Here is a 15,474-nt window from a genome sequence, read left to right as displayed (position 1 = left end):
TGTAGCAAGTCTGACCCACCCAAGTCACTACAATGCCAAGTTTAGAAAATTTTTGCAGGTGGCATGAGAGAACATAAACAATAAAATATTCTATACATTTGGCTCACTTTTGTTTATTGTTAACATGCAACAGTAACTCAGAACGAGTGGACAATCGCTTTAATGGAATGACAACGCAGATTTTATCTATTTTCTTGTAGCTTTGAAATGTTTACGGTATGTACGTGAATATTCTTCCTGCTGTGAGACGACCCGATGGACCCCTGACATAGTGTCATGTTTTCCACGCAACTGTGGTTAAGACTTTTGCCCATCATTGGTTTGATCCAATGTCCTGTCAGTGTGAGCTCGCAATATTACGAGATGAATTATCTTGCAGGTATGAAAGATGTCCGTCGTGTACATGTTAATTGTCGTTTATCACATCTGTATGTGTTGCGAAATGCCAGTTCTAAACTACTCTTCCTAGTTCCTACAGGTCCAGTAAGGATCATCTCTTATTGATCCGGTGTTACTACAGGAGGAAACCTAAACTAAACTAACTTTATTTTTACTGGATAGCTTTATCAGTTCTAAACTGTTCTTCCTAGAGGTCCAGTAAGGATCACCTCTTATTGATCCAGTGTTACTACAGGAGGAAACCTAAACTAAACTTACTTTATTTATACTGCATATATAGCTCTATTAGTTCTAAACTGTTGTTCCTAGAGGTCCAGTAAGGATCATCTCTTATTGATCCAGTGTTACTACAGAAGGAAACCTAAACTAAACTAAATTTATTTGTACTGGATAGCTCTATCAGTTCTAAACTGTTCTTCCTAGAGGTCCAGTAAGGATCATCTCTTATTGATCCAGTGTTACTACAGGAGGAAACCTAAACTAAACTAACTTTATTTATACTGGATAGTTCTATCAGTTCTAAACTGTTCTTCCCTAGAGGTTCGGGAAGGAATATGCTTCACTAACTCTTCGGTCAATGCTTAATGCTTGCATTGTTATTTCTCAGCCCCAGTGAGTTACCAAGATGCGAACACCCCAAGATATGATCATGAAGTAACAGAATATGACACCGTCGATGAAAAACTCCAAACGTGGAGAGAGGAAGATCTCGTTATACACCAGTCACAACCACAAGGTGATCATCTGTCTTAAATAGTTTGTCTCAATCGAAGGACAGTATAGACCTTGAGAATAAAACGATATATGTCAGTTGGCTTGCATATAGATAAAGTCATCCCACAGCTTCTTGCATTTTCGTTCAACTTTACACAGTTTCATAATAGACGCTTGATACAGCTTCGCCCCTTTTTACTACGAGATAGGATTTACTTTATTTAAGTAACTGAACAGGTCTTCTGCTATGCCCCTATGCTATTCAATACGAGATCCAATAGTCGTTCGGCCACCACATTTCTGAAACACGCTTTTTAGAGCGGGCCATTCACGTTTTCGACAGGTCATCGATTCTCGAGTTTTGTCGAGTCAGTCATGCGTGTGAAAGTGTAAGCGATTTTTGAACGAAAGTTAATGATGATCTATTGATAAATTTAAGATCGATGCCGCACGATTCCTTGACCTCGGCGTATATATTTGCCACAAACGATGTTTTTCGTTAACAAGAGGAATATTTTGAGATGATATTTCAGCCAGCCGTCACTTCGTGTTTGAGATATCTTGTGATAATTGTTTGTCTTGCATGGGCAGTCAAAGCAGGTTTGGCGTTTGATATTTTCAATTTTATATTTTCAACAACTTTATCATGAACATAGATTTTTGCTAAATTGTTGGGAACATTTTATGGGACTTGGTTGCGCTGTTTTGTCAATTTGAATGCTCATTTGCCATAAATATACTCTCTGGTTTATTTCGATGAACAAACTATACTTTTGTCAGTTAATGTTATTGTGAAAAGCTACACGCTCAATGAACAGTATCATGTAAATCACTGCTTATCTTTCCAAGCATTAAATGCGCACTTTAGTCGTTTGACGCCGGCTGACATTGTTCTTAAACTTCATTTGAAAGGAGAATTGATATTATTGGTGTTTTCTTCCATATTTTTTGCCAAACCGACTCTGCTACTTGCCTAAATGTAAAACCAAGCAAGCCTTGATTAGCTAATAATTTTTTGCGTGGATTAAGACGGACGTAAATGATATTGAGGAACTAAATGCTGCAGGATTCAAATCGATTTCCAAAACTTCAAAAGGAATGTAGTTGGGAAACGCGATAACTCAAACATTCAAAATAGTTTTGAAGTTAAATTCAATCCTCGATACAATTTTACCAGCTATATATTATCTTTCGTTTTATCACAAAATATTTTGGCCCAACTTCAAAAATCGCCGTATTTATAGTTACAAAATAGTGGTTGACATTCTTAGCTAAAAACCAAGCGTATTTTTGTGCTATAGAGCTCACAAAACCGGGTAACGATGGACGAAAGCTTTCACCAATATCAACCAACGCTCGATCCGTTATTCCGGACCAAAGCGAGTTGGATGAAGTGGATGAAGATGCGTTAGAGAGGGGACATGAGCAGTTTATTGTGGATAAAGATGACGAGACACTTACTGAAGTAATCCAGGGTTAGTGCGGACGAAATATGGCACTTTTTTCCCCTATAGACTTAATTGTCATTCATTTCATCTGGCAACTATTTGAGTCATATTTAAAGCTTATAAGATCTTTACTCAATGCGAAACAGAAACAATTCTTGTCCTGTCGGTTCGTGCGTTGAATGAAGGCACTCTGTGTGCAGCCAAGTGACACGTTGTTAAATAACTTAAAGTATACTGGACAGCAAAGCACCATTCAGTCGACCAAAACAACTGACGTTAACCATTTGATCGTTTTTAGATGATAAAGTTCCCGACACAATCCCTTTCGTGACAGTAACGGTTCCTCCCGTAGACAATACAAAGTCTGGTAGAAATTCCAGCCAACTTGAAAGTTCCAAGAATACTTCATCGCAGATAACGCAGAGTTTGCCAACGGGAAACAGGACTTCTTTAATGCCGAGTCATTTTGGCGATACAAATGGGACGAGATATGACAACAACAAGAACTCGTTGAATCAAGACAATTCAAACGTGAATTCCACACTAAGTAACAACCCTTTGGTTAACAAAAATCACAGCACTCGTGAAAATAAAACAGTCCAAGACTCAAACAAAAAGAAAATATGTTCAAAGTTAAAAAAACGAAAACATGGTAAAAAAGAACAAATAAATTTAAATGGCACGGTCAACAATGTAATTACGGCGAACTATTCAACAATGGTCGTCAAAGTTAGCAATAATATTACTCAATTTTCAGTTGGTAGAAATGCAGTAGCTCAAAATATTTCCGAAATGAAGAATCCTGAAAACAAAAGCGCCAACAATGCGGACGCTATATATACGTCAAGTATTGCACAAATTAAAACAGAGCAAGGTCGCAAAAACAACATTGCTGGTCAAATGGCAGGCACGAAGACCTCTGATGCAGGCAAGGATGGTGGTCTATTCTACGCAAATGCAACCAATGGCTTACGTTCTTCGAATAATAACACTTCGGTGATGAATAATTCGTTGCCGGTTTTGGATGGTACAGCTTCTGAGACGAAGCCAAATGCAACTGTAGGACTGGATAAAAAACCAAATGCTATCATCGTGTCAAGACAAAATGCGATGCAAAATACCAGCCTGAATAACAGTAAGAATTAGCTTGCTTTATTGTTCTTCCTAGAGGTGCAGTAAAGATCATCTCTTATTGATCCAGTGTTGTAATATTGCTTGTTTCTTACGCTTTTTCTAGGTATCTTTCCATATCCTTTACATAACTAGATCTCCCTCAATTAATGTCAATCAATCCCCTAATCAATATCAAGTCTATATTTAGCTATTACTGTCCGTGCCTATATATATATATACATTACATCTCTCCCTTTGTTTAATGAATTATCAAGTTTGGGTTTATTGCATTTCCAAAAAGTTCTCTCTGTCTACGCTGCCTTGTTGACCTTCTCACCACTGGTTCTGGCGTTGGTTCATCCGCTGCTCGTTCGATGAGTGCATTTCCTGTCGGTGCGTTCCAATCATCTTCATCTTCGGATTCCTTTGCGGCGTCTGGTATCTTCTTAAAGAACGATACATTTCTTGTCACCTTATGTCTTTGGTTTTCAGCTACTATTGTCACTCCTTTACGTTCAAGCACCGTGTAAGGAGTTGGTTCGAACTTGGTTGTAAATTTGTTTTTCTTTTTCTGTCTAAGAATGACTGTGTCTCCCACTTGTATCTCTGACGGCGCCACTCTCCTTCGTTTGTTTGCGTATTCTCTCCCTTTGTCTTTGGCATTGGAGTCATTCGATTTGGCTTCTTTATGTCTGTTTAGTACTTTAGCTTTTGGGTTCAACATGGGTAAGACTCCTCTGACAGGCCGATTAAAGAGAAGCTGAGCGGGCGGTATGTTGGTAGAACAATGGGGTGTGGTGCGATAGCTTAACAGGAACCTCGAAAGTTCTTGGACCCAGTTACGATGTTCTGAACGAGCGGTCTTGATTGCTTTTGCTAAAGGTTTCATAAAAGCTTCTGCTTCTGAGTTACCTTGTGGCCATTCAGGTGTTGATGTCTCATGTTCTACGCCAATCTTTGTTAAATAATCTTTGAATTCTTTACTATTGAAAGGAGGACCGTTATCCGTCTTTATTTTCAGTGGAATTCCATGCCGCGCGAAGATAGCATCGGTTTTTGGTATAAGTGCTTTAGCAGATGTACTTGTGATGATTTCAGCCTCCGGGTATCTTGAGTATTTATCAATTAACACTATGATATACTGTCCGGTGGGAAGCGGGCCGTAGAAATCTGCATGTACAGTTTGCCAAGGACCGTCCGGCGTTTCTGGAGTTAGTAAAGGCTGGGGTGGATCGGTTGGACCATTAATTTGGCACGGAAAGCAGGTATCGATCTCTTCTTTTACAGCTTTATCAATGTTAGGGAACCAGGCATACTGACGTAACAAGGCTTTTGTTTTGACAAGTCCTTGATGACCGCTGTGGGCAAGTTTTACTATCTTCGCTTGTAGAGTTGATGGTATTATAATACGTGTTCCTCGGAGGATTACACCATTTGTATGGTCCACTGTTATTTCATCTTTGACGTTTATGAATGGTTTTACATGACTGCTGCCCCAGTTACCAGACTCAACTGCTTCTCTTACTGCATTGAGACTGGGATCCTTTTCCGTATGTTCCTTGATAACTTGTATTGGAATTGTGGTTTGCGCGGCATTAGTCGAGATGAAGTTTATGTATTCTTCAGCAAGTTGTGTTTTGGTATCTTCGATTGCGGATGTCGTGACAGGAAATCTGCTGGGTTAACACTGCCTGGTTTGTAGATAACATTGAAATGGTATTGCTGAAGTCTTAGAAACCAACGTTCTATTCTAGCTGGAGGTTTGGACCGAGGATTGTTGTAGATCAACTGTAATGGCTTGTGATCAGTAATTAGGTTGAAAGGTGCACCGAACAGGTAAAGGTGAAAATGTTCAATGCCCCACACGATCGCGAGAGCTTCCCTCTCGGTTTGTGAGTACCGTTGTTCTACTGGGGATAATGCTCGGCTGGCATAAGCGATAGTGTTGTCTTCGTTTGTTTTTGGATCCTTTTGCGTCAATATGGCAGATAAACCAACGGGACTTGCATCCACCAGGACTGAGGTTTCTTTGGATGTATCGAAATGGCTCATAACTGGACTGTTAGTCAGAGCACTCTTTATGTCTTCATATGCTTTCTGGTGTATTGTCGTCCATGTAAAACGAGCGTTTTTTTGGGTCAACTTTCTGAGTGGCTCTGTAATGGTCGCGTAGTTTTTGATGAACTTAGCGCTGTAGTTAGCCATTCCTAATAGACTTCTCACTTCACCGACTGTTGTTGGTGGTTTTGTATTGGCGAAAGCGTCCACTTTCTTGGGGTCTGGGCTAACACCTTTTTCTGTGAATACCAGTCCAAAGAATTCAAGATTCTTTTTGAGGAATTTGCACTTTTGTAGATTGAGAGTCAGGTTACTCTCTTGCAGACGTGTAAGTACTTCTTCTAATGCTTGGTCATGTTCCTGTCGAGTATTTCCAAACACGATGATGTCATCTGCGATGTTTTTAGCTCCTTGAATTCCTTGTAATGTCTCCTGTAGGGTGTGTTGGAAGAGTTCCGCTGCAGCATTTGTGCCGTAGTTTAATCTTTTATAGCGATATAAACCGAGATGAGTGGAGAAAGTTGTTATTCCCCGAGATGCTGGGTTCAGCTCCAGTTGATGGTAGGCTTGAGTTAGGTCAAGTTTTGAGAAAAACCGAGCTCCGTTAAGCTCAATAGAGACAGCTTCTAGAGTGGGTATGGGATGTCTAGTTCTCTGAATAGCTGTATTTGCTACTCGCATATCTACGCACAATCGAATCTTATCGTCACGCTTTGGGACGACGACGACTGGGGAAACCCACTCCGTTGAAATTCCTTCGGGTATTCTCTCAATGATGTCATCCTGTTCTAATCTGCGTATTTCATCTTCAATTTTTCCGCGTAAATGGAACGGTGCTCGGCGCTGCGGTTGTGCAACTGGTGAAACGGTTTCATCGATAACTAATTCGATTTGTTTGTTCTTTAGTTTCCCAAGTCCACAGAACACAGGGCCATGTTTATCTAGGATGCGTGCGAGGTTTTTATCGCTCGTTGTTGGTGTGATTTTTGAACGTTCTGTTTCCTTGTTTATCTGATTTAAATGGAGACTTACGAGTCCAAGTTCTTGTGCAGTTTCAGAACTAAGTAAACAACCGCCGTCGTCAGAAGTAACAAATATGGTAGCTACCGTGAATTTGTGTTTCGACTCTGCTAAAACGCGGAATTTTCCTTCCATCTTCACAGGTGTTGTGGAATTGAAGGGATATGCTTTCACGGATGTTGGCTGAAGTCGGATATCTCGCAGTTGTTGGAACGTGTGTTTATCGATTACATTTATGCTTGACCCCGTATCAATGGTCATTTTTACTCTTTGTCCATTGAGAGCAATTGACGCTTGCGGGTGTTTTTGTTTGTTGTTGACCGCGTAACAATATTCTGGACCACTACTGTCGCTGCTAGTGTTGTCCTGGAGGTCTGTGTTAACTGGTCGTAGGTCTTCGCGTGGTTTACCAGTTTGTCTATTTTCTCTCGTGTTGCTACTGCGGCACTGGCTAGCAAAATGGTTTAATTTACCACAATTGGCACATGTCTTGTTTTTGGCAGGGCACGGTTTGTTGGTGTGAGGGTAGCTGCCACCACAGTAAAAACATGTCTTATTGGATGTCTTGTGTTTTGTTTCTTTCGCGGTTGGCGTTTTAACTGCTTGAATATTGCAGCTGTCTAAATGTCCTTCAATGTCAGCTGCATGCGTCTTGCTTATTTCTTCCCGCCTGGCTGCGAGCAAAAGATCTTTTAAAACATACTTGGGGTCTCGCAACGCTTGTTTACGCACGCGACTTGACTTTCCTCCAATAACAATTTGTACCATAATTTCGAACTTACATCTGAAAACTCACAGTTTTTTGACAGTGTTCGTAGACGCGTGTGGTATTGATCTATCGTTTCCGTGTCGCTCTGTTTTGCTTGTCGAAATTTGTAGACTTCGTATAATCGATTTTTTTGAGGCTCGAAGTATTCGGTGAGAAGTTCCGTCGCTTTATCGAAGTCGTCGTCGTTACCAGGGTCTGGAAAGTGTCGAAAGATTTCCCGTACTCGCGGTCCTGCTTGGTATAAAAGTAATGCTCGTTGGCGTGTCTTGTTTGTAATGTTGCTCGCCGTTAGAAATGTTTTGAAATCTGCCAACCAAGTACGCCATTTAGCCGCTATATTTCCTCCCGCGTCAGCATCAGGGTCAAACGGTGGCATAGGCGTGAGATATGTCGCCATTATAATATGTTTTAATCACTTGTTTTAGTCTTCGTCGCCAATGTAATATTGCTTGTTTCTTACGCTTTTTCTAGGTATCTTTCCATATCCTTTACATAACTAGATCTCCCTCAATTAATGTCAATCAATCCCCTAATCAATATCAAGTCTATATTTAGCTATTACTGTCCGTGCCTATATATATATATACATTACAAGTGTTACTACAGGAGGAAACTAAAACTAAACTACTGAACTTTATTTATACTGGATAGGTCTATCAGTTCTAAACTGTTCTTCCTAGAGGTTCAGGTCATTTAGTCTCCCAATATATTTTTTTATATTTTCTGTAGGAAATAGCTCACAAATCCTTCCTTCAACGAACGTTCGTCGTGCGAATATCAATCGTAAAATATCGACGCAGTCAACTTCTCAAAGATCCTCTAAACCATCACAGAAGCTACGGTCCTTCCTGACAGCGGTCAAGGAGATGTTTAACAAACCGGAAACCGCGCACGATATCCTGTCGTGGGAGGCATGGGGACCATGTTCCAGAACCTGTGGAGTTGGCGCGTTCAGAACTCGACAGAGAAAGTGCGAGGGACTGGTAGCAAGGGATTTTGATGTTGCATGCCCAGAGCCAAGAAGACAAAATCAGAAATGTCCTGTTGTCCCATGTTCTTGTATGTACACATTTCAGTAGACTCGATTGTTTACCCTAAATTCATTTATTGTAGGTTCCAAACTCAGTTTTCCAGCAAGGATCATCTCTTATTGATCCAGTGTTACTACAGGAGGAAACCTAAACTAAACTAACTTCATTTATACTGGATAGCTCTATCAGTTCAACTGTTCTTTCTAAAGGTCCAGTAAGGATCATCTCTTATTGATCCAGTGTTACCACAGGAGGAAACCAAAACTAAACTAACTTTATTTATACTGGATAGTTCTATCAGTTCTAAACTGTTCTTCCTAGAGGTCCAGTAAGGATCATCTCTTATTGATCCAGTGTTACTACAGGAGGAAACCTAAACTAAACTAACTTTATTTATACTGGATAGTTCTATCACTTCTAAACTGTTCTTCCTAGAGGTTCAGTAACAATCGTACTTGTACTCTTCTAGCAAAATCTCATCAAAAAACTTCAAAGCAGTTTGCAAAAACAAAACAAGTGAAGACCAACCACCAGCAACGAACCAACACAAACAATGACAAGGGAAATGTCGAGGAAATATTTGGAAAACACAAGGATAGCCCCAGAATTGGTACCGAGGAGGATGTAAACCAAGTGACTGGTGACGAGGCGCTAGCGGAAAGCGACGAAAGTTCCACGGAAGATGACGATGATCGCCCTGAAGGTTACGACGAAACTTCAGAATACACGAGCAACGGAGCTAGCGTCCAAACAGCCAGTCAAAAACGCTACCTTTATACTGTATGGGGGGCCTGGTCTGAGTGCACACGAACGTGCGGTCAGCGGGCATACGCCTTTAGGAAACGTTATTGTATAAACGCTGTCACGGGCGAGATCAAACGGCATTGTCAGAGACCAACCATCTTGGCCAAGAAGTGTGCACTTACACCATGTCCAGGTAAGTGAAGACACCTCTGGTTATATTGCTCAGAATTTTGTTAGGTAAGTTTTGTGAGGTCGATCCTCACTGGCTGAGGAATCTTAGAAATGACTAAGAGCCTTTCCCTGTTTAGTTGATGGTGGCCTGTCTGACTGGTCTAAATGGTCAACCTGCTCTGGAAAATGTGGTATCATGGAAAGACATCGCAGCTGTACAAGACCAAAACCAGCTTATGGCGGTCGAGAATGCTTCAAACTGCCCGTTCAGATGCGTTTGTGTGGAACTTGCACAGGTATTTTGTTCAATCATATATCAAAAAGCCCTGCTATAATTCGTCTAGTTATCTTTTAAAATTTGACTAGAGACACTACTTTAATTCTTTCCCGTTTCAACTTTATTCTGGCCGGAAGCTACGTGTGCCTTCCTAATGCAATATCTTCGTTTAATTTTAGAAGACAAAGTTACGGCGGTTAAAAATCTGGCCTCGTATTCTCCTAAAGTTCTTTGCGGTTTTGACCCGTGTCAACGAGTTGGATGCCTGGAAGACAAAGGCGCCATTTGTGTGACTGATTTTGATTGCAATCCAAACTTCTTCAACGATGAAGGTCACGTTTTAAAAGCTTGCAGAGGTCAGTAATCAAACGAGGTATCCGGACTGAACTTGTAGTAGCACTAAACAAACTGTAATATTTCTCGTTTTTAGTGCATATTTTCTGACGCTATTCCAAATAACGCTTCCATTTATTCTCGTAGATTCGAATCAGTTGTTTCTTCGACCTCTTGCTCAAAAGAAATGCTCGTTTAATCCCTGCTCTTTTGCAAAATGTGATGTGGATGGCGTCAAATGCTTGGTTGATACAAAATGTCGACCGTTCTTTGTTAACGGGCTGGGCAAGAGAGTCACGTGCAGAGGTGAAACTTTTAGATTTATTTACAATGCAGTTCTGTCCTTTATTTATGCTGGATAGTGGATACTTCTATCAGTTCTAGACTGCTTTTTCTAGAGGTCTTGTAGTTTTAAATCTCAAACAAACTTCTCACTAGGCTCAAACGTGCTACGAATATCGTCAGATTTGATCTGTGGTTTCAATCCTTGCAAAATCACAACGTGTACTGTGGATCCTGAGGCCAAATGTATCACAGATTATCGCTGTAATCCCATCTTCATCAATAAAGCGGGACAAAGAATATCTGGTTGCACAGGTAAGGAATAACCTCTATCCACAAACATACATAATAGTTCCTCGTTTGTTCTCCTCTAACCTCAGGGAACATGGCTAGTTTCCTGGTTTGTCTACCTTCATGAAACATGGCTAGGAAACAATGTTTCCTGGTTTGTCTACCTTCATGAAACATGGCTAGGAAACAATGTCTCCTGGTTTCACTGTAGTGTCTTCGCATGATTCAATTGATCCATTTCAACTTTCTCTTTACAACACAGAAGATGAAGTGGAAGCAGCCGAGTCTCTTTCAACCGGAACGCCATCAGCAGCTCCACAGAGTACTGAAAATCCTTCAGCCAGAGACACCACACCGCTGCAGAAACTCAACCATCGCCATGAACCTCACAAAGCACAGAAATATCGATACGAGGCTTCCGTGAAAAAAACGATAGAAAGCAATATAGATGAAGCCAAGAAGAAACTCGATGATATCACAAAGCTTGAGACCATTCTTGCTCGACGGTTGAATGACAGTTCAGTTTCTTACGGAAATTCAACAAATTCTGTGGAAGAACTTCCTGGTGAATTGAGCGCCTCTTCTGAACTTCATGCAAAGGAAAATGCACTGGATATAAAATTCTTAGAGAGTGTATTACAAAGTCGATTAGATCCGAACGGTACGCTATATTCTGAGAATACAACATCCACCGGGGAGAATTTGCAGGAGATGAGAAACGATAGTTCAGATAACGAACACGAACACAACAAAGAGAACAACATCGCGGCATTTAATCTGGGCTCAGGCGATGAAACAACACCAGATAATACACTCACACTGAAAACTGTCCACGAAAACAACAGCGAGACCACAGAAATCGTCGATAGCCCTTCGACGGAGAGTGAGTCGTTAAACACTGACGTTTTGGACCAACCTGTGACATATACGGATAAAGTTTCTGTGGACACGAGGGAGAAGCCGCTCGAAGTCAAAACCTCGCCAGATATTGCCATGGAAGCGGATTCAAACTCGAAACTTGGTTTGGGAACAGAAGAGAAAGACAAGGAGACAATTTCGCAACGAAAAAAAGAGAGACAATTGGCCGATGTTGATCGATACATATTGGACGAGTTGTATAGAAAGAAGATGATGGAAGACGCGGGCACGAAGCCCCTTGGATCATCGGGTGGTGCTCGACCTGAAGGTAAAACTGATCTTGTTGCGAATGAGACTACTGGACTTGCGAGTGAATATAACACTAAAAATCAGGCTTCCAGTGACAACATGGTGAATACTGATTACAATACTGACAGTTACGCTCGCAATAGTGGAAATAACAATGATCTCAGCAACGTAAGCAACGTAAACAACAACATTGGCCTTATTGCAAACAATTCTAGCGACAGCAATAACAACAACAACAGTTACAACAACAATGATGCTGCTGTTAATAGCAACATTAGTGTCCATGGGAACGACAACAATTTCGAAAACAATGCAGTTGTTCCTAAACAAGCTAATGATACTTTGCCTTCGATTGTTAGCGTTAATAACCACATCCAATCAACGACAACAACACCAGCAGCAGCAGCAGCAACGAACAACAACAACAATAATATAAACAGCAATAATAACGACTTGCCAAGTGTCGAACTTAACAAGAACAGCAACAACAGCTTCAACATTTACAAAAACTCGAATCCCAATCACAATAACGAAAACTATCCTCTCAATACCAAAATAAAGCCTGAACATTTGATAACTCCCCCGGCCATTGAGCATAAAATATTTAAAAGCAATCCTTCGCAAAACACTACACTGCACTACAACTTACTCCCGGCCAAAATGCGATTCATTAAAAAGCTAAACAAAGCCGCCCCATTGGGAACTAAAGAAACAACTCAAGATAATTCACATCTCTCCAAAATTTTGTCCGATAAAAAGCACAGTAAAACTGAAAAGGACGTATCTCTGGACACATTGTGGGATAACTATTTAGCTGACAATGAATTGCTGCACGGAGGCGCTGTGCTTTTTGATGCGGCAGGTAAAATTACGAATGGTAAAACTACGTTTGAACACAGTAAATCGGATGGTTATCATTCTAGTACTCATCTCGAAAAACCTGGGAAAGTGAAGTTAGTTAATGGTGGTAGTATCACGCCGGGGCATAAAGTGGTCAACACTTTGTTACACACCAGCAAACCTGGAAGACAAGACGAACATATTCCTGTTTTGCATTCAAGCGATCCTGACCTTGTGATATCACCGTAAGTTTTCAAGCTCGTTTTTATTGCAGTGGAATTATGTAACTTACATACAGTAACCCTAAGTTGCCTGTTTCATGCATCATTTGAAGTAGATTTTCGTTTTGCGCTCAGGTTTGGAGCAAGGAATCTTATATGTTGTAAGTAGATTAAAAAAGATTAAGATGAAGCTTTTATGATTCTACTTTTTTAGCTACGATGAAGATGTTGCCAGCAATGCATTGGCAAAAGAACAAGACGAGAATCCTGAAGGTAATGTTTATCAATTCGGTTTTAATTGTTTTTCCCTAAAGCATTACTACATTCATGATATAAACAGGTCGCTGTCTTGACATTTCCTTCGTATATCCCAAGACAACTTAGCGTTCTTCAACTGCCTGTAATACTGACAGGGATCCTTCCGGCGAAAGTCCAGAAAATTTCTTCTTTATATTTGAATACACCAGTAAACTTAACCATCCATCTTAACCGTAAATCCTACTTTTTTCGCGTCCAACTTTGACTCATATTTCTGCTCTGGTATTTTCAGGTATTCCATCAAATGCTGAATTGAATAAAATTTTAGACTCGGCCTACGCCACCAAGCTTATTGACGGTAACCACGGATCCAGCACGCTACCACAGAAAACACAAAATCAACCTGCGGACTACGCCGTTCCCCAACAGCTTTCGTCGGCCCAACCAGATAAGCCATTCAATACGTTGTCTAGTAAACCAGATAATCGAGTTACAGACGGCGCAGCTCAAAACAACTTCATGAATAAACTGATTTTGAAAGCTGTTCAAAAAGAAATATCTAAACTGAAAATTGATGGCATATTAAAGGATGCATTATTTAACACAAAACCCTCACAGGAAAAGCAGTCAGACAAGGCGACTTCACCAGAAAAACAGCGCAAGCAAGAACATAAAATCGGTAATGCCGCTAAAAATTTACTGTTTTCCTAGTAAATCGATGCCATCAGTTTTTGTTTGTTAAATGTGTTCACAACTTATTCTCGTTATCGTATTGTTAGGAGTAGCAGAGAACGCCGCAGGATATCTGGGATATAACAAGGATAATCCTGGGCACGTAGGGTCGACTGAAACACCATATTTATCATCTCAGAAACAAGGTCGACATGATACGTGGATAAGTAAGAATCTGAGGGTGAATCATGTGGAAAATGGGGCATTTGCTAAGCAAGAAAGGCAGGATAAGACTGGACATTTAGGGATAAACAAAAGGCCAAATGGTATATTTGTTTTGAAAGCTAAGCCGTACAAGGCGAAAGATTTTGAGGGAACCATGGAGGATAATAACCAGGTATACCCACCAAAGTCCAAAGCGATCCCCACAACTGTGCCAATATTTCAAGAAGAAAACGGGGGTGATATCATGGCGACCTATCAACCGGGGGGTGCAACTGAAAATTCCAATAGCGACGAGGAAGAAAATGACCGCGAAACAATGCGTGAACTGGATGATTACCTGGAAAATGACGACCTGGAAAAAACCACCGCGAAACCCGAGTACACCACAAATACCCCTGAGGAGAGCGACGTTGGTTCTCAGTGGAAGGACGAGGATTATAGTAGTCCTACGGGGCAAGAAAGGATAGATGGGGTGAATAATGGACATGGCAGGGAGCCTGAATACAAGGAATCGTATTCGCCATCGTTATTGAACGAAATAAAGGAACTCGGACTTCATGAGTATTATATTAAAGATGGCTTCCAAACTCCCAAACATAAAGGGATCGATAATGCGCAGGTATGGCTTTTCTTTTTTTAGCTCTATCAGTTCTACGCTGTTTTTCCTAGAGATCCTTTTTGGGGTAAAGACCCAGTATTTATTCAAAGTTTTCATCAGGAATATCCGCGTTTTGTAGGTTCGTCAGATAGTAAAATCCCATCACCGTAGAGTAAACGAATACGGCGATAATCAGTACGACAGACATAGGTATCGTCCTCTGCGGTATGGAAAAAAATTCCACTTGGCACAGGTCAAAATGATCCCTGGTGAAAACACCCATGGCGCTTTCAGACAACATAATTCAGGTGGTGATGAAATCGAACGAGTACCGAGCAGTTACCGAGAGGAGGACGTCGTTGCACGATCCCATACTTCTCCCAAATATCCAAAGAAAGGAAAGAGTCCCGTGAGAACACTGAGCAATTTCTTTAACAAATTACGTAATTATTATGAACAAGCACACACGGGGGAAATCGCAAACGTTTTGAAAAATGATCATCAAAACGCTGACCTTGAGAACGCGGTTATCCTGACCGCAAAGGATGATGGAGATCAAAGGAATTATGCTCAAGATTCAACGAACTCTATCGTCGATCCAAAGAAGAGAAGATTCTCTCACGGTGATAATTTGATGGAAAATAATGTTTTATTTGATGAAAACAATATTTCGAATGGAAGAGACAGTGATCTGATGGTTTTCAGGGCCACAGATGAGAATGATAGGGACTATAGACGAAACTTAGGAATACGATAACATCCTTTAAGTAGAAAAAACCTGTATGAATGAATTGATGCAGTTTTGATCATTCCTCTTGAGGCTTTCTAGGAAAAGCATAAATT

General features: G+C 40.7%; 1 protein-coding gene across 2 annotated transcripts; it reads left to right on the top strand.

Moving 5' to 3' along the window:
- Positions 1 to 229: 229 nt before the first annotated feature.
- LOC114523845 lies at positions 230 to 15,417 on the top strand. 2 transcript variants are annotated; one of them, XM_028544885.1, is made up of 15 exons: positions 230 to 379; positions 1,007 to 1,135; positions 2,415 to 2,588; positions 2,860 to 3,696; positions 8,251 to 8,580; positions 9,022 to 9,489; positions 9,605 to 9,763; positions 9,924 to 10,100; positions 10,225 to 10,383; positions 10,516 to 10,674; positions 10,913 to 12,902; positions 13,093 to 13,151; positions 13,429 to 13,815; positions 13,916 to 14,652; positions 14,771 to 15,417. In XM_028544885.1, the coding sequence occupies exons 1-15, from the start codon at positions 277 to 279 to the stop codon at positions 15,386 to 15,388; spliced, it is 6,486 nt and encodes a 2,161-aa protein (XP_028400686.1). In that variant the 5' UTR covers positions 230 to 276; the 3' UTR covers positions 15,389 to 15,417. The 2 variants fall into 2 exon arrangements, with proteins under 2 accessions (XP_028400686.1, XP_028400687.1); XM_028544886.1 differs by lacking the exons at positions 230 to 379; positions 1,007 to 1,135 and adding an exon at positions 1,514 to 1,713.
- Positions 15,418 to 15,474: the final 57 nt, after the last annotated feature.

Source organism: Dendronephthya gigantea, unplaced genomic scaffold, assembly GCF_004324835.1.
Source record: "Dendronephthya gigantea isolate DGI-Jeju-01 unplaced genomic scaffold, DenGig_1.0 000028F, whole genome shotgun sequence".
NCBI lineage: Eukaryota > Metazoa > Cnidaria > Anthozoa > Malacalcyonacea > Nephtheidae > Dendronephthya > Dendronephthya gigantea.
Note: the sequence above shows the minus strand (reverse complement) of the source record. Positions and strands in the feature narration are given on the sequence as shown.